Consider the following 19423-nt stretch of genomic DNA (forward strand, 5'->3'; position numbering starts at 1 on the left):
CACAGCCCCTTATTGTCACACCAGCCGCACCTCCGGGCCCCCTGCTTGCTCGCTTAGGGGGACGGGGTGCCAGGAGGAGAGCTCACCAGTGGGGGAGTCAGACCGACCTGGCCCAGTGGGACAACCAGCTGGCTGGGGGAGGTGATTAAGTCCCCACCTCAGACGCTGTGAGGAGTGGGGCTGTCCCCCGGCTCTCAGCACCAGGTCCCCAGTGCCTGGGGTCTGTGCCTGTCTCCTGTGCCCCACAGAATGCAGCATGCTGAGTGTTTTCCCTTGTATGAGTTCAGTCCCTCTCTGGGGCAAATGTGCTCAGGTAGGAGCTGGAAGGTGGAGGGCTCATCCCAATGTTGTTTGCAGAGTCCTCAGAAAGTTCACAGAGAAAATATTCCATTTTTTTCTTGTACCACAATAAACTATCTTTTCATTCTCTCTCTCTCTCTCTCTCTCTCTCTCTCTCTCTCTCTCTCTCTTTTCTTCTCTCCCCCAACCCCCAAGCTTTTTGAAATGCCCTCACAGCTAGGAAGTGGCTGGGCTGGGCTTTGAAGCCCAGTTACTCTAACTCCAGGCTCGCGATCTGCCAAGCCTGCCGCTGTCTTTTTCACTGTTCCACCGCCCCCTCGGTCACTGCCCTCAGCCACACTGGTGTTTCTGCCGCTCCTTAGGCAAGGCAAGCAGGGGCCTGCCGTGGGCCTTTCGTCCTTGCGGTCCCCTCTCTGTAACCCTCCGAAGGCCTTGCCCCCTGCTTGGGCTCCTCAGGCTGCCCAAGGCGCCTTGCTGGAGGAGGAACGCCCTGTCCATCATTCTCCGTTCCTTTCTCCCGCCTCCCTCTTCTTCCTTACAATCACCACTACCAGCTCTGTGCCTGACACTCCTCCAGGCTCTCTGGGGACCACGTACGGAGCAAGGTAGACAAGGTTGTTGGAACTTACTTTTTTAAGAAAATATTTCTTTATTTGAAAGGTAGGGGCAGGGTGTCTTCCATCTGCTGGTTCACTCCCCACGTGGCTGTAACAACTGGGCCGGGCCAAAGCCAGCAGCCAGGAGCTTCTTCTGGGTCTCCCATGTAGGTGCAGGGGCCCAAGGACCTGGTTCATCCTTTGCTGCTTTCCCAGGTGCTTTAGCAAGGAGCTGGATTAGAAGTAGAGCCAGGACCTGAACTGGTGCCCCTATGGGATGCCAGTGCCACAAGTGGCGGCTTAACCAATTATGCCACAATGCCAGCCATTAGAACTTATATTTTAAGGGTGGGAAAAATAAGTCACTAAAACCAGGAATAAATCAACAAGATGCAACCAGTCTTAAGACTTTAGTCCAGCAGAAATATCTTGCTGTGATTGATGTATGTTGGCTTCCCATGGACGGCTTCTGTCCACCTCTTCTGTTAGAACTTCATATTGAAGGCACTTAATGATTGTTTGAAAAATGAGTGAAAGGATGAATGAAAAAAATGGAAGAACTCCCTGTCCACGTGCCCTGTAAGCTTTAAGGAATACCTTTTGGTGAGCATATTAATCGGCTCCTGCCAGATCAGTACGTGTTGGTGAGGGCCACTGTGCGTCCCCTGGATGTGCCGTGTCCCCCAGGCGGCGGCTGTAGTGAAAGCACAGCCCTCCCTAGGAAACCCATCATCCGCTCAACCTCACTCTAGGAACTGGAGAAAGTCCCCTCCAGGTGAGGTGCAGAGGCATACAGATCTGCTCCAAGGGCTGTGGCGTGAGGGCCTTGTGAAGTAGAAACCCACAGGCACCGTCCACATGGTCCTTCCTCGGGTTGAAGACACACCTCCAGTGAAGCAGGGGAAGGACGCCGTGCAGCCCAGGAGGCCGCACTCACAGCCGTGGGGTAGCCTGTGAGTGGTTAGCACAAGCTTGGTTCTTACTCAAAGGCTGGAGGGTTTCTCTGGATCCGGAACGAGGCAATAGTGAACAGGAAATTATTCAACTGTGAATTGAACTCCTCTTTCCTCTATGTCGCGTGTGATCCCCAGGACGGTGCCAGCATTGCCACATGGATCACAGTCTGCCTTGTGTTCGAGTGTTTGCTTCGATCCTAACTTCCCATGACTATCAGGAGGTATCTTAAAACATACTGCGTAATATTGTTCTGTTGTCTAGTGTAGACCACGTATGTGAGAGCGCCTGGCAGACAGTAGGCACTTACTATTGTCTTTAGGAAAAAGTGATGCATTCAACACCATATATTTACTGTGTAGCATCCATGGGGCCAGCTGCTCAGTGCAAGATGGTAACAGAAATGCCAAGGCCTTGTCCTTGTGAGCTGGGGCAGTAGCACCTCTTGCGTCATGGACAGCAACGAGAGGGCATAGGCCAGTCTTAGGTTTGTGTCGCTTACATCTTCCTTTAGCACAGCCTCTTGCATCTAGCAGGCACAAAAATAGATGTTTGTTGAATTTCTCTTGCTCTCTCTGGAAAATTGCCTTTGTGCTTTTCCATGCCTTACGTGGCTGCAAACTAATTAGACAATTCTGCAGAGATGCGGCTGTGTCTACTTAGGCTACGCATCTCCCATAGTTTGTGTGTTACTAATACGATGTTTATTGAGACTCTTCCAGGAAAGACTCTGTGGCAGGCACTATTGGAGAGGCCAAAGAAATAGAATAAAATGGGCTCCACTCTAATTTGTATCTAAACCAAAGTGTTTGACAAAGGCTGACAGAGAAATATGTGAGTTTAGTAAAAACTATAACAGGTAAGTAGAATTTTAGCGGAAGTTCTAATACAAGCAAACTGTGACCAGTGCTGCAAAATTGGCACTGTGTTCTAGGGACTGTATGGGACATAGTGAGAGCTCAGCTCACATTGGAGTGAGCATTGTGGTATGGCCTGAGTTTGAGGGCTGACCCTGCCTCTTACTAGCTGGGTGACTTCCAACAAGTCACCTAACCACTCTGAGCCTTCCCTTTTCCATCTCTCAAATGTGTATATCTTGTTTTATTTTATTTTATTTTTATTTATTTGATAGGTAGAGTTACAGACAGTGAGAGGGAGGGACAGAGAGAAAGGTTCTTCCACTGGTTCACTCCCCAAATGGCCACAATGGCTGGAGCTACGCCGACCCGAAACTAGGAACCAGGAGCTTCTTCTGGGTCCCCAACGTGGGTGCAGAGGCTCAAGGATTTGGGCCATCTTCTGCTGCTTTCCCAGGCCATAGCAGAAAGCCGGATTGGAAGAGAAGCAGTCGGGACTAGAACCAGCGCCCATACAGGATGCCAGCACCACAGATGGAGGATTAACCTGTGCCAAAGTCCCATGCATATATATTTTTTTTTTGACAGGCAGAGTGGACAGTGAGAGAGAGAGACAGAGAGAAAGGTCTTCCTTTGCCGTTGGTTCACCCTCCAATGGCCACTGCGGCCGGCGCGCTGTGGCAGGCGCACCGCGCTGATCTGATGGCAGGAGCCAGGTACTTATCCTGGTCTCCCATGGGGTGCAGGGCCCAAGCACTTGGGCCATCCTCCTCTGAACTCCCTGGCCACAGCAGAGAGCTGGCCTGGAAAAGGGGCAACCGGGACAGAATCCGGCACCCTGACCGGGACTAGAACCCGGTGTGCTGGCGCTGCAAGGCGGAGGATTAGCCTACTGAGCCGCGGCGCCGGCTCCCATGCATATCTTTTAAAAAGATTTATTTATTTATTTGAGTGTCAGAGTTAGGAGAGACAGAGAGCGGTCTTCCATCACTGGTTCACTCCCCAAATGGCTGCAATGGCTAGAGCTGGGCTGGTCTAAAGCCAGGAGATTCTTCCAGGTCTCCCATGTGGGTTCAGGGGCCAAAGGACTTGGGCCATCCTCCTCTGCTTTCCCAGGTGCATTAGCAGGGAGCTGGATCAGAACTGGAGCATATGGGACTTGAACTGGCACCTGTGCCACAGTGCTGGCCTTTCAAATGTGCACATTAATACCCTTCCTGTAACAAGATTAATATGTTGGTGGGGGTAGTATGTTTGTACATAAGGGCTCACTATATGATAGGCTTTATTATTATTAAGCCACAGATAAAGTGGATGAACAGTACTTTGTTCAAAATTCATTATGTAAGTCATTCTGGCCAGGTTAAGTTTTGGCCTTTGCAAGACCAAGATCAACTGTTAAAAATTCATTTTAAAATACATACATAAATTTTACTTCTGTTGACCTAAATGGAGACCCTCCAGTCATATGGAGCAACCTGACTTAGGGGATGTAAGTTGCAGACATTACTGCCTAATACAGATCCTGAGGATCTGAGGGCCTGGGTTTGTTTGAATATCTCAGAGTGTGACATTCACATAGTTTGCAGTGCATGAGAATGCCAAGTGTCCAGGACAACTGCAGTGATGGTTCTCCTGTTCAGACACCAGACTCTCAGAGTCTATCCATGGGGCCAGATGTTCACAGGGACATTGATGAACTAGAAGACGTCCAGAGGCAGGTGGATTGGATGGCAAACAAATGGGAACAATATCTTCTAAGGAAGAGCTGAAACAAATTGGGTGCTTAGACCAGAAAAATGGAGGCATGATGGGTAATGTCTCCTATCTGTCTCATGCCAGCAAGGCTCAACTTATTTTGCGTTGTCCCAGGGAGCAGAGCTGGGTAGCAGTGGGCGATAGGCACCGAGTGTGCCGTCCGAGAGCTGAGCAGGTGCACTGAGTGGCAGAAAGGCTTGCTTGGTGAGAAGTCTTCTCTCTGTCTCGTGGCTCTTCCCACCCTGTCCTCCATCTCGTACCTTTGCTCCCGTCTCTCTCTAGTGTTGAGGCTGGGCAGCAGGTGGAAGAAGCACAACTGTCAGAAGACTCTTACTGGCCTTGAAGTCCTGTGGGTGGGTTTAGCACTGTGTTGGATCAGCTCTCTGGGATGTTGCCGTGACTTCTTCGGAAGTGTCCTACCAACCACTGAGGGTTCTCACCTGCAAGAATGGGTGCTTTTTCAATAGGCTTGAGGCTGACACAGGTGAGTGGGTGCAAGGGAGAGTGTTTCCTGAAGTCTCTGTTTCTGGTAGAAAAAAGGTGGGGCAGGGACATGTGTGTTTGTGTGTGTGTGCACACACCTGAGGGTAGCTAGGTGTGTGCACCTCTCTAGGGACACGAGGCACTGGCCCAGAACAGTAGGCTTTGCTTGGGGTTGTGAGAACAGGGCTGCACGCTTCAGTATTTGGCCGTGTGAAATCTGCCAGGACGTGACAGGTGAGATCTGAGTGTGGAGACCTGCGGGAGAATCCTGAGAAGATCCTGGAGATCTGTCATCAGAGGTGCTCATGGACACAGCATGAAGACAAACTCCCACCTCGCATCTGGCTGTGAATGTGAGAGCTGTAAGGGAGTGTTTGAATGTTTTGCATTTCTCCGCTCCTCAATATTTCCTTGGAAATGCCAGATTTCCATATCCCCCTCACAAGCTGGTCCTTGTTCCTCCCCTTGGATATTTTCCCCCAGCTTATTTATAATTTTGGAAACAGCTCTGGAAAGAGCAGCTTGTTGGGACAGAAAACACAAAACAAAGGGAAAATCCCATTTCTCTCCCTGCTGTGTGCATTCACTTTCCTGCTCTCCACAGAACTTGCAGATCGGAACTGGCTTCTTTTGGCAGTTATGTGGCTGGGGGCGTTAGCGAGTGTTCTTTTCCTCCACTCTCTGAGTTAGGAGGAGTCACTCAATCCCTCCAAGTTTCAGTTACTTTCTAGGAAAAATTAGAGATTAAAATCCTTGCTTCAGAGAGTTGTTGGGAGGCCTCAGTGAGACAACATATGCCCAGGGCCTGGCATGTTAACATAGACGCTCAAAAATGCTGCTTCCATATTCTAAAGGAGGCAACTGGAGATGGCACCATGCAAAAGCACATAGCGTGGGTAGAGTCAGTCCTGCCCCGACACCACGTGCACTGCTGCAGGTCCCTACGTTATGCCAAATCGCACTGTGGCACGGTGAATGAAGCCACTGCCTGGGACACTGGCCTCCCCTTATCAGAACGCGTTTGCGTCCCAGCTGCTCTGCTTTTGATCCAGCTTCCTGCTAATGAGCCTGGGAAGGCAGCAGAACACAGCCTGAGTTCTTGAGTCTCTGCTACTCTACCCATGTGAGAGATCAGGAAGGAGTTGATTGCTCATGGCTTTGACTTGGCCCACACCTTTTTGTTGCAGACATTTGGGAAGTGAGCCAATGGATAAGATCTCTCTCTCTCTCTCTTTCACTCTCACTCTCTCACTCTCACTTTGCCTTTCAAATAAATAACTCTTTAAAACTGCAGAATTTTAGTGGAAAAATAAGCTTAGGGGTATAATACTCAGGAATGTCAGTGGTACATAAAGAATACAGTAATCTGAAAAACGACAGAACAGTTTTCACGTTAAATGATTTAGAGATACACAGATGCACTAACTGTGGCATTTGGCCTTGGAAGAGACCTGAAGACAGCTTTTGGAAGTGGATGTTGGAAGGGTTGCAGCTGTGGGTTATGAAAGTGGTAGAAGCTGGGTTATCTGGCCGGATGTGATGCACGACAGGTTGGTAAGTGGCAGTAGCTGGTAGATCTTTGAGGTGTGTGCATGTGTGTTTGTGTGTATGTGTGTGCACTTTGCATATCTCTTTGGGGCTCAGTTAGGTAAGGTGTGGTTTCCTACATTTACTTAATGTTTCTTATGGAAGAAATGGAGCGCGAGATAACACAGCATTTGCACAAGGCTTCAATTTCCCCCTAAAACATCACTTGCATACACTGATGTTTTTCAAACAAACTCTACAGCAGAACTGGGTGTATTTAGTTGATATTGAATGACTGCCTGGATGAGTGAATGAAGAGAAGGCGCTCTAGAAAATGAAATAAGTGTTATACTACATTGCAAAAAATATGCTCCTGGTCTCTGGAATTGGATGAAAGCCCACCATCTTTGGGGTTTCAAAAGTGCTGGGTCACTACTCTAGTGCCTTAGTTCTTCCTCCTGCTGTGGCACAGAACATCTGTGCTCCGAAGAGCCCCTTCCAGGCATGGCTCCCTATTCCCCCCCATTTCAAACAGAATCCTCAGTTTTGTTTTGTTTTGTTTTGTTTTTGCTATTCTTTTCATTTTCATTTCAAGAAAGGGTTTTGCAAGTTTACGAACCATGATCAACGGTTCAGTTGATCCAGTGTGGTTTTACAACTGATTTCTCAGGAATATGTCTCTTTTGCAAGGAAAGAGAACCCTCAGCTGGTAGTGCCAGGTTCGGTAATGGTGCGTGTGGTGTTTCCTATAGGATCCAATCCTGGTCTGGGCAGATGGGATATGAAAGGCAATGAGCATTTACATCTTTTATATGTATGATGTCTGTGTGTCTTCAGAAACACCAAGAGCAATTTGGTGATTTCTCTTTCTCTCTCTCCTTTTTGTTTTTGTTTTTTTTTTTTTTTTGTTTTTTTTTTTTTTTAGAGAGCTGGATTGAAAGATGTCTCAATGAAAGTGAAAACAAACGTTATTCCAGCCACACATCTCTGGGGAATGTTTCTAATGATGAAAGTAAGTGTTTGAAACTCGTTCTTCATGATGTCCCAGACACAGCCGATGTCCTACAGGGAGGCTGTTTGCTAGGCTGCGGGGTGCCACCTGGAGCGAGAAGCTCTCCAGCCATTTATGAAGTGCCCCAGCCCCTCCCCATAGCATTCCACAACAGGGAGTGGAGTCTGGTCAGGTGGACACGGGGAAAGCACGCTGTATGCAGAATCGTCTTCTGCAGTGGACTTGTCAGCCTGGGTCCCCAAAGCTCCTTTATAGTGATGCCCCAGGTGGGCAGATGTGGACCCTGAATGGGAAGAGTCATCATCCATGTGCACTGGCCAACTGAGTTTAAAGTAGCTGTGCTGTGGGATTTCTGTTTTAGAATCACACATGCCCTCGCTGTCACAAGTAGAAGTTTGTTCCTGATCTTGGACTAGCAATCTGGAGTTAGTAGAGAGATTTAAGCTGTGTTTACATCTTTCCTATATTATGTTAGGCCTCTGGATCCCTTCTATTTAAGGACAGAAGAACTACGTGAGACTTGTATTTGCCCCTTATGAACTAAAGAAAAAAAAAGTGGAGGTGGGGCTTATTATGAACGTAATTCCCAGCAGGATCTTTCTCCCTTAGTTGCTAAGGTCATCTCCTTGGTCCAGTTTTCTCAAAGCAAGAGCCCGAGACCACCTGCTCCACGGTCCCCTAGCCTGTTGGATGTGGTGAATAGCTTCCTTCTGGCTTTGTCATTCTGTCGTCACCATTTTCCTCGTTTTATAAACTTGAGAGGAGTTGAACATGAAGTATGCAAATCTTGCATGAATGGTTGGGTAAATTTTTTTTTTTTCATATTGGATCCACCTGCGTTGTCACTACCCTGAGAAATATACAGAACATCTGTAGCTCCACTAAGCCCCCAGGGAGGTCCTCGTGTCTCCTCCCTGTCAGTAACCACTGTCCTGACTTTTTTCACCCTAGATTGATTTTGCCTGTTTGGGAAACTTCATATAAAAGGAATCATGGACTCTGTATTCTTTTGTATGTAACATTTTTCACTTCACATAATTTCTGTCAGATTCATTCATGTTGTTATATATAGTTAATGGTTCTGTATTTTTTTACTGCTGTGTATATTCCACTGTAGGAATATACTATAATTTGCATAGCCATTTAACTGTTGATGGTATTTATTTCAAGTTTTCAACTGTTAAGGATAAAACATCTGTGAACATAAACATTTTAAATTTTATTGTGGTAAGGTATACATAACAAAATTGGGCCTTTTCACCATTCCAAGTGTATAATTCAGGCACATTAAGTACATTTACCTCATCGTACAGTTGTCACCACCATCCTCTGGGACTTTTTATCTTCCCAAACTGACACTCTGTTCTTATGAAATGTGAGCTCCCCATTCTCCTTTTCCTCCAGCCTCTATTCCACTTTCTGCCTTTATGAATCTGACTGCGTATCTCATGTAAGTGGAGTCATGCAGTGTTTGTCTTTTTGTGACTGACTTACGTCACTTAGCATATTGCCATCGAGGTTAATCCATGTTGTAGCATGCGTCAGACTGTCTTTTCTTTGTAAGGGCCAAATAATATTCCATGTGTGGCTATAGCACATTTTTGTTTATCCATTCGTCCATTGATGGATGTTTGTGTTGTTTCTACCTTTTGGCTGTTGTGAATCCTGCTGCTCTGAGTGTGGATGTACAAATATCTGCACTCCCTCCTTTCAATTCTTCTAGATATATACCCAAAAGTGGAACTGCTGAATCACATAGTAATTCTATGCTTAGTTTCAGAGAAACTGCAAAACTGCTTCCTATAGTGGCTGCACCATTTTCCATCCCCATCAGCAGTAGTCCACTGTGTGGGCATACCACATGAGAGTTCCACTTGTTCCCATCCTGGTCATCACTGCTTATTTTCTGTTTGCTTCATAATTGCCATTCTAATGAGTATTGAAGTGGTTTCTTATTGTGTGTTTTTTTAAGATTTATTTATTTATTTGAAAGTCAGAGTTGCAGTGAGAGGACACACACACACACACACACACACACACAGAGAGAGAGAGAGAGAGAGAGAGAGAGAGAGAGATCTTCCATCTACTGATTCACTCCCCAAGTGGCTGCATGGCCAGGGCTAAGCCAGGCTGGAGCCAGAAGCTGCCTCTGGGTGTCCCACATGGGTGGCAGGCACCCAAGCATTTGGGCCATCTTCTGCTGCAGGGAGATGGATCAGAAGTAGAGCAGCCAGGATTTGGACTGGAACCAATATGGGATGCTGGTGACGCAGGTGGTGGCTTTTTTTATTTTAATTTTGTTTTTTTATCTTTTTAAGATTTCTCTTATTTAGTTGAAAGGCAGAATGAGAGAGAGAGAGAGAGAGAGAGAGAGAGAGAGAGAGAGAAACAGAGACAGAGATAGAGACAGAGAGAGTGAGCAAGCAAGTTTCCAACTGCTGGCTCATTCCCCAAAGGCCTGCAACAGCCAGGGCCAGGCCAGGCTAAAGACCTGGATTTCATCCAGATCTCCCACATGGCTGCAGGAACCCAAGTGCAGCATCACGCACTGCCTCCCAGGCACATTGGCAGGAAGTGCAGAGTAGCCAGGCCTCACGCCAGCACTCTGACATGGGATGCAGGCAGCCCAAGTGCTGGCTCAGCTCGCTGCACCACAGTGCCTGCCCCCTCTGGCTGTGTTTAAATCAGTTTGTGTTTTATTATTAAGTTGTAGGAGTTCTTTACATATTCTGGATATGAACCCCTCATCAGATAGATGATTTACAAATATTTTCCCCCATTCTATGGGCTGCCTTGTCGCTCTACTGTTTGTGTTCTTTGATACACAGAAGTTTTGATATCTGCTTTGTCTTTTGATTACGACTTAGCTGTTTCCTTTCATTGTCTTTGATTCCATATCCAAGAAGTCATTGTCCAATCCAATGTTGTGAAGATCTTGCCTTATGTGTTTTTTTTTTTTTTTTTTTTTTTTTTTTATGTTTTGACAGGCAGAGTGGACAGTGAGAGAGAGACAGAGAGAGAAAGGTCTTCCTTTTTGCCGTTGGTTCACCCTCCAATGGCCGCCGCTGCAGCCGGCGCACTGCGCTGATCCGATGGCAGGAGCCAGGATCCAGGTGCTTTTTCCTGGTCTCCCATGGGGTGCAGGGCCCAAGCACCTGGGCCATCCTCCACTGCACTCCCTGGCCATAGCAGAGAGCTGGCCTGGAAGAGGGGCAACCGGGACAGAATCCGGCGCCCCGACCGGGACTAGAACCCGGTGTGCCGGCGCCGCAAGGTGGAGGATTAGCCTATTGAGCCACGGCGCCGGCCCTTGCCTTATGTTTTCTTTGAAGTCTTTTATAGTTTTAGGTTTTACATTTAGGTCTTTGATCCATTTTGAGTTAATATTTGTATGCGGTATTAGATAAGGGCCCAGCTTCATTCTTTCGCATGTGAATATCCAGTTTTTCCAGCACAGTTTATTGAAAACACTGTCCTTTCCCTGATGAGTGCCCTTGGCACCCCTGTCAAGAATCATTTGACCACCTGTAGAAGGGCTTATTTCTAGGCCTTCTATTCTAGTCCGTTGGTCTATATGTCTGCCTTATGCCAGAACCACACTGTAACTTTGTAGTAAATTTTGAAATCAGGAAATGTGAGACCTCAAATGTTGCTCTTTTTCTAGATCATTTTGGCTATTCAAAGTCCCTTGAAATTCCATATGAATTTTAAAATGGATTTTAAGCATACCGTGTCTTTAATTTCTTTCAGCAGCATATTATAGTTTTCCATGTATAAGTCTTTTGCCCCTTTAGTTTATTTCTAAGTATTTTGTTCTTTTCGATGCTATTGTAAATAGAATTTTTAAAAAAGATTTCTCTTATTTATTTGAAAGGCAGAGTGACAGAGAGAGAGGGAGAGACAGAGAGACAGAGAGACAGAGAGAGAGAGAGAGAGCTTCCAACTGCTGGCTTACTCCCCAAGTGGTTGCCACAGCTGGGGCTGGGCCAGACGGAAGCCAGGAACCCAGAACTCCATCCAGATCCAAGTACTTGGGCCATTCTCTGGTGCTTTCTCAGGCACTTGAGCAGGGAGCTGGATCAGAAACAGAGCAGCCAGGACTCCAACGGGCACTCTACTATGCAATGCCATGATCACAGGAGGCAGCTTAACCTGCTGTGCCACGATGCTGGCCCCTAGAATTGTTTTCTGAATTTCCAGTGTTCATTATTGAATCATTCATTGTTATTATATAGAAATGCAACTGGTTTCTGTATGTTGAGTTTGAATCCTAAAACTTTGCTGGATTATTTTATTAGTTCTAAAATTTTCTTTGTCTATGTGTGGAATCTTTGGGGTTTTGAACATATCATGTCATCTGTGAACAGAAATAATTTTACTCCTTTCTTGTTTGCTTGAAATCCTTTTATTCCTTTTGCTTGGCTAATAGCTTGGCTAGGACTTAGGGACTTGTTGAACAGAAGTGGTGAGAGGACCTTGTCTTATTCCAAGTCTTAGACTTTTGGTCTTTTGTGGGGAGCAACTCGGACTAGACTGTTACTGGAATTAAGACTTATTCTATGCATCTGCTCTCCCACAATATGGCGCTGGGAGAGGAGTAAACAGCTTCTACCCAGCTGCCTCTCACCAACTTGACAAGCTGCAGGAGCCGCTCCTGATTGGAGGAGAGCGGCGTGCTCGGCGTGTGGGCAGCCGAGTTGGGATTGGCGGAGGAGGACTATATAGGAGGAGAGAGACGGCATGGTGGTGTGGGTTGGTTGGAGAGTGCGTTGGAGAGTTCGCGGGGAAGTTCGTTACTTCGTTCTTTCTCATTTCTCTCTACTCATTCTTGCTTTGGGAGTTTGCTGTTTACTTATTCTTACTTTGCTATAGAAAGGACTTGTAAAAAAAGGGAACAACAAGCGCCCGGTCCGGTGCGGCTCCTCCGCGTGCGGAGGAGCAGCAAGTGGTGCCGTGACTCGGATAGGAAACCTAGGACGGATAGGAAACTTAGGAGGGAAGAAACGGGAAGAAATGGGAAAATAAAGGAGGAGAGAGACGGCATGCACGAGGAACATCTAAGGGGAACATCTAAGGGAACACCTGTGCAGCCCCCGAGAAGAGCCGGCCGGCGGTGTGCCGCTCCCCTGCGGAAGTGGGGAATGTGGCCAGGGGGAACTGCCCTTCCACGGAGGTGGAAGGGATAGTAGCCAACCCGGGAAGAACCAGCAGCAAACCCGGGGAGGGCCGAGCAGACGAAAGAACAGCGCAGGGTCCTGTGTTGCTCCTCCACGAAGAGGGGGAGCGACAGTCTTTCACCTTGAGTATGATGTTAGCAGTAGGTTTTCCCATACATGACCCTTATTTATTATGTTGTGTTAGTGTTCTTCCATTTCTAGTTTGTTGAGTGGTTTTATTGTGAAAGAGTGTTTGAATTTCATCAATTTTTTTTCTCTGCATTAATTGAGAAGATCATGTGAACTTTTCCCTTCATTCTGTCAGGGTGGTACTATATTGGTTTTCAGATGTTGAACCATCTTTTTTCATTCAAGGAATATATCCCGCTTGGTCATGGCGTATAATCCTTTTACCATACTCTTGAATTCTGTTTACTAGTATTTTGTTTAGGATTTTTTGCATCAGTGTAAGGGATATTGGTTTGTAGTTTTCTGGTAGTGTCTTTGTGTGGCTTTAGTATCATGGTGATGCCAACCTCATAGAATGAGTTTGGGAATATTCCCTCTTCTTCTGTTATTTGGAAGAGTTTAAGTGTTGGTGAACATTCTTGTATGTCTAGAGTGAATACAAACAGTTATTCTGTTGGTATATTCCCAGGAATAGAATTGCAAAAAGGTAAATGTGTATTTAGCTTTCGTAGATACTTCCAAACAGTTTTTAAAAGTGTTTGTGACCATTTAGAATCTACCCAGCAGATTATGAAAGTTGAAGTTGTTTCACTTCCTTGCCAATATTTGGTATTAACCATTCTTTTTAATATTAGCCATTCTCATGGTTGTATGCTGCATGACATCGTAGTTTTAACTTGAATTTTCCTGACAACCAGTGAGTGTAGCATCTTATAAGTTTAATGGACATTTGGTTATGTTTTGTGAACTACATGTTCTATCTTTTTCCTAAATGTTTTTTAAAAAGTGTGTTTTTTGTCTTTAGTGATTTGTTTTTATATCCTGAGTAGGAAATGTTTGTCAGGTAAAAGTATATAAATATCTTCTCTTGGCTTGTGACTTGCCTTTCTATTTCCTAATGGTAACTTTTGATGAACAGAAGTTCTTAATTCTGATAAAGCTTAATTTATCAGTGTTTTTCTTGAATAGTCATGCTTTGTATGTCCTATTAAGAAGTTTTCCCTAGCTCAACGTCATGAAGATGTTATTTTTATTGGGGCAACAGTCTGGTTGGAATTTTTGTGTATGTAGTGAGGAAGGAGTCAAAGCTGTATTTTGATGTTAATTTTCCAATGCCTGGAGCACCATTTGTTGAAAAGGTTATTCTTGGCGCCGTGGCTCACTAGGCTAATCCTCCGCCTTGTGGCGCCAGCACACCGGGTGCTAGTCCCGGTCGGGGCACCGGATTCTGTCCCGGTTGCCCCTCTTCCAGGCCAGCTCTCTGCTGGAGGATGGCCCAAATGCTTGGGCCCTGCACCCCATGGGAGACCAGGATAAGTACCTGGCTCCTGCCATTGGATCAGCGCGGTGCGCCGGCTGCAGCGCACTGGCTGCAGCGCACCGGCCGCGGTGGACATTGGAGGGTGAACCAACGGCAAAGGAAGACCTTTCTCTCTGTCTCTCTCTCTCACTGTCCACTCTGCCTGTCAAAAAAAAAAAAAAAAAAAAAAAAGGTTATTCTTTACCCACTGGATTCCAGTGGCACCTTTGTCATAAGTTGGTAGATCATATAAATTTGGATTTGTGTCTGGACCTTTATGAATTATGGTCTTATTTATTTTATGGGTAAAATCACGGTCTTGATGATTACATCTTTTTAAAAATGAAATATCTGGTGGTATAAGATCTCTTATTCTTCTTTGAGATTGTTTCGATTCATCTACATTCTTTATATTTCCATATAGATTTTAAAATCAGTTGTGAATTTTCACATATACCAAAAAAACTTCTAGGATTTTGGACTGGAATTACCTTAACTCTACAATAAATTTGATAAGAACTAACATCTTAGCAACATCAGATTTCTTTTTTTTTTTTTTTTTTTTTTTTTTTGACAGGCAGAGTGGACAGTGAGAGAGAGAGACAGAGAGAAAGGTCTTCCTTTGCTGTTGGTTCACCCTCCAATGGCCGCCGCGGCCAGTGCGCTGCAGCTGGCACTCCGCGCTGATCCGATGGCAGGAGCCAGGTACTTATCCTGGTCTCCCATGGGGTGCAGGGCCCAAGGACTTGGGCCATCCTCCACTGCACTCCCGGGCCACAGCAGAGAGCTGGCCTGGAAGAGGGGCAACCGGGACAGAATCCGGCACCCTGACCGGGACTAGAACCTGGTGTGCCGGCGCCACAAAGTGGAGGATTAGCCTATTGAGCCACGGTGCCGGCTGCAACATCAGATTTCTAATTTACATACATGGTATTAGACTTCTGTATATTCAGATCATTTAATTTTTCTCAGCAATGGTTTATAGATTTCAGTGTACAGGTGTAAGATGTAGTCTTAGGTAATCCATGTTTTTCAATGCTAATAAATGTAGTAGTATTTATATTTTTTTCATGTTGTTAGTTGTTAATACATGGAAACACAACTATTGTATATAATGACTTCATATATCCAGCCACTTTGCTTAACTTGTTTACTACTTATGAGTATTCATTTTTAAATATTCTATGGATAATAATCCTGTCACCCAATAATAATGAGATTTTGCCTTCCTCTGTAATCTGTATATTTTCATTTTTCTCTGTGCCTTAATGCACTGGCTGGAACCTGCAGGGCAGTGCTGAGCAGGAGTGGTGATAGCAGATGCCCTTGCCTTGTCCATAACCACAGGAGGAAAAGCACTGGTATCTCACCAGGAAGTATGATAGTGGCTGTGGAGTTTAAGGGACACTCACTATCATACTGAGAAAATTCCTTTCTATATCTGATTTGCTGTGATATTTTTCTTGAATGGGTGTAGAATCTTCTTTTTAAGATTTTATTTATTTATTTATTTGAAAGGCAGAGTTACAGAGAGAGAGAAAGAACACAGCACCAGCCCCAGGGTATAGATTCTTGACAAACACACTTTCTGAATCTTTTTCATTCACCATTGTGTTTTTCTTCTTTATTATGTCAGTATTGTGAGTATTGTGAATTACACTGATTGAATTTTGGATATTTAACCAATCTTGCACTCCTGAAATAAACCACACTTGGTCAGAAGTATTATTTATACATTTCTGGGTTCATTTGATTATTATTTTGTTAAGAATTTTGACATCTTTGATCATGAGCTTTCTTGCCTATGATTTTTCTTTCTTAATCTGTCTTTGTCAAGTTTTGTTGTCAAGATTATACAGACCTCATACAAAGAGATAGTAAGTTTCCTATTTTTCTCTTTTGAAGAGTTTGTATAATATTGATTTCTTTCTTAAATATTTGGAAGAATTCAACGCTGAAGTGATCTACATTTGGGATTTTCCTTGAGAAGCTTTTTAAAGATGAATTCAATTTTTCAAACAGCTCTATGTCTTGTTTTGTTACCTTAAATAATTTTTAATTTTAAGAAATCTATTTTATCTACATATTCATATTTATATGACTTTATATTACTTTTATCATTTTTAAGCATCTACAGTAACATTATTTCATTTATGATAATGGTGTTTATGTTTTTTCTTGGTCAGTCTAAGCAAATGTTATCAATTTTATTCATCTTTTCAAAGAACCAATTTTTGGGCTTTTTGAGTTTCTATCTTTTATTCAATTGCATTTATTTCTGCTCTTATCTTTATTTCCTTCTTTATACTTTCTTTGACTTTAATTTACTGTCTTTTATTTTTACTGTATAATTTTTATTTAGTTGAAAGACAGAGAGTGAGAGAGACACTTAGACATCTTCCATTCACTGGTTCATTCCTCAAATGCCCACTAGGACTGGGCCAGGCCAAAGACAAGAGCCTGGAACTCCATTCAGGCCTCTCACGTGCATGATAGGACCCAAGTACTTGAGTGATCACCTGCCGCATCCCAGGTGTGCGCTGGCAGGAAGCTGGAATCAGACTCAAAGCCCGGACTCAAACCCAGACACTCAGACAGAGGATGTCTGGGAAGCAGGCACTCCAAGTAGCGCCATGAGTGCCACACCAGACACCTGTCCCTTCTAGTTTTAAGATCAAATGCTTAGATCATTACAAGATATACATTTAAAGTTAGACATTTTCCTCTAAATACCACTTAGTTACATACCCTAATTTTTCTGAGTAACACTTATTAGTAATTAATTATTAGTAGTTATTAGTAATTAAACATTTTTAAATTTCTGTTTGGTTTCTTCTTTTACTCATGTTTTATTTAGAAAACTGCTTCTTAATTTCCAAAAGTTGGGGATTTTCCTAGCTGTTATTGCTTCCTGTTTCAGTCCCACTGTGATCAGAGAACATACTCTGTGTGGTAGCAGTATCAGAAATTTCTGAGACTGACTTTCTGTCCCAACATATGGCATGTTGTTTAGATATCAGGTCAGGTTGGTTTATTAAGTTAATAAAATACTCCATATTCTTGCTGATTTTTTTTTTTTTTGTTTTCTTAGTACTGAGATAAGTGTGATAGAATCTCCAGCTCTGATTACTGTTCTATCATCTATCTATCTATAGATCTTCTCATTTATGTCTTTTTTATATTCTTAAGATATTCTTAAAATTTTAGGATTGCTATATCTTCTTGTTGCTATGACCCTTATTATTATCATTATCATTATCAACTGTTTCTACCTTATCTCCATAATATTTTTTACCTCCAAGTGTATAAGGGTACTTAAAAAAGTTCAAGGAAAATGAAATTAAAAGATGTTTATTTTGGCTCAAGTTTTTTGAAATCCATGCTTTTTTTATAACTCATATTTTTCATGAAATTTTGGAACATTCTTTGTTTTTTGGCATTAGTACAACTACACCAATTTTCTTTCTGTTTGGATTGTTAGGCTGTGGTTTCTCTTCTTTTTATCTCCAATCTTACTGTATTCAGTATTAAGGTTTTTTATATATCTTTTGAAAAACTAATATGATAATATTTACCTGTAGTTGGAACATTTAGATTATTTACATTTGATGTTGCTGCTAACATTGTTCAGTTTAAATTAACACATTTATTTACTTTTTATTTGACCCATCTGTTTTTATTCCTGTATTCCTCCTTTTTTTCTTTCTTGGGAGGGATTAATAGACTTTAAAGATTGCTGTAGTGTTTTCCTCTGCTGGCTTTCCAATTACACATTCTTTTAGAGCGGTGATCTTGGGGATTAGTCTACCTACTTCACTGTTTTTTCCCTCAGTTCAAGTGCACTACAGGAGCCCTTTCCTAGTTTAACCTCATTTACCTCCTCCTCACTCCCTGAGCTCTGGCTCTAACGTACTTTGCTTCTACATGTGTTGTCAGCCCCATATAACCTGGTTTTGTTGTTTTGAACAGTGAACATTTATTTCTAGTTATTTACATATTTACCTTTATTCTTTATTCCTGTCAGCATTTCTGTGCTTTGATCTAAGATATTTTTACTTTAACTGGAGGAAATTTTATATTTCTTGTAATGAAGTATATTGTAGATCACAAAAAAGCATCTGTATTCTATATATATATACATATATATATATGTATATAAATTTTATTTATCTGAAAAGCAGAGAGACACAGATAGAGACAGAGGAACCTCTCATCCCATGGCTCATTCCCCAAAAGCCTGCAATAGCTAAGGTTAGGTCAGCTCGAAGCTAGGAGCCAAGAACTCAATCCAGGTCTCACCATGGGTGGCCGGGACTCAAGTGCTTGAGTCGGCACTGCTGCCTCCCAGGGTGTGCGTTAGCAGGAAGCTGGAATCTGAAGCAGAGCTGGGCCTTGAACTCAGCCACTCTGATATGGAATGTGGGCATCCCAAGCAGCATCTTTTTTTTTAAGATTTATTTATTTATTTGAAAGGTGAAGTCACAGAGAGGCAGAGGCAGAGAAGATCTTCCATCCGCTGGTTCACTCCCCAAATGGCCGCAACGGCTGGAGCTGGGCCTATCTGAAGCCAGGAGCCAGGAGCTTCTCCCGGGTCTCCTATGCGGGCGCAGGGGCCCAAGGACTTGGCCATCTTCTACTGCTTTCCTAGGCCACAGCAGAGAGCTGGATCAGAAATGGAGCCACCAGGTCTGGAACCGGCACCCATATGGTGGCTTTATCCACTACGCCACAGCGCTGGCCCCCAAAAAACAGCATCTTAACCATTGCACTAAAGGATATATATAATTGCTGGATGTAAAATTCTAGTGAAGTTTTTTTTTATCCTTTATTTTCAGCACTTTAATGTTATCATTAATTGTCTTTTGGGTTCCAAATATGTCTATTGAAAGTCTTTAGGCCGGTGCCGTGGCTCACTAGGCTAATCCTCTGCTTTGCGGCACCGGCACACCAGGTTCTAGTCCCGGTCGGGGCGCCGGATTCTGTCCCAGTTGCCCCTCTTCCAGGCCAGCTCTCTGCTGTGGCCAGGGAGTGCATTGGAGGATGGCCCAAGTGCTTGGGCCCTGCACCCCATGGGAGACCAGGAGAAGCACCTGGCTCCTGCCATCAGATCAGCGCGGTGCGCCAGCCGCAGCGGCCATTGGAGGGTGAACCATCGGCAAAGGAAGACCTTTCTCTCTGTCTCTGTCTCTCACTGTCTACTCTGCCTGTCAAAAAAAAAAAAAAAAAAAAAAAAAAAGAAAGAAAGTTAGTCTTTAAATTTATTTTTACTCCTTCAAATGCAATGTGTCTTC

General features: G+C 44.1%; 1 protein-coding gene across 6 annotated transcripts in view; it reads left to right on the top strand.

Annotated features, from left to right (window-relative positions):
- RFX4 (regulatory factor X4) overlaps positions 1 to 19423 on the top strand; it is a 165805-nt gene that overhangs the window by 17586 nt on the left and 128796 nt on the right. For 4 of the 6 annotated variants that reach the window (XM_008257109.4, XM_008257113.3, XM_070052803.1 and 1 more), the window contains exon 2: positions 7401 to 7487. The exons of 1 other annotated variant lie outside the window; for it this stretch is intronic. In XM_008257109.4, coding sequence (XP_008255331.1) covers positions 7401 to 7487 — 87 coding nt within the window. Of the gene's footprint in view, positions 1 to 7400; positions 7488 to 8438; positions 8499 to 19423 lie in introns of all 6 variants that reach the window. One more of the 6 variants, XM_070052804.1, reaches the window with a different exon arrangement.

This window comes from Oryctolagus cuniculus, chromosome 11 (assembly GCF_964237555.1).
Source record: "Oryctolagus cuniculus chromosome 11, mOryCun1.1, whole genome shotgun sequence".
In the NCBI taxonomy this organism is placed as follows: Eukaryota; Metazoa; Chordata; class Mammalia; order Lagomorpha; family Leporidae; genus Oryctolagus; species Oryctolagus cuniculus.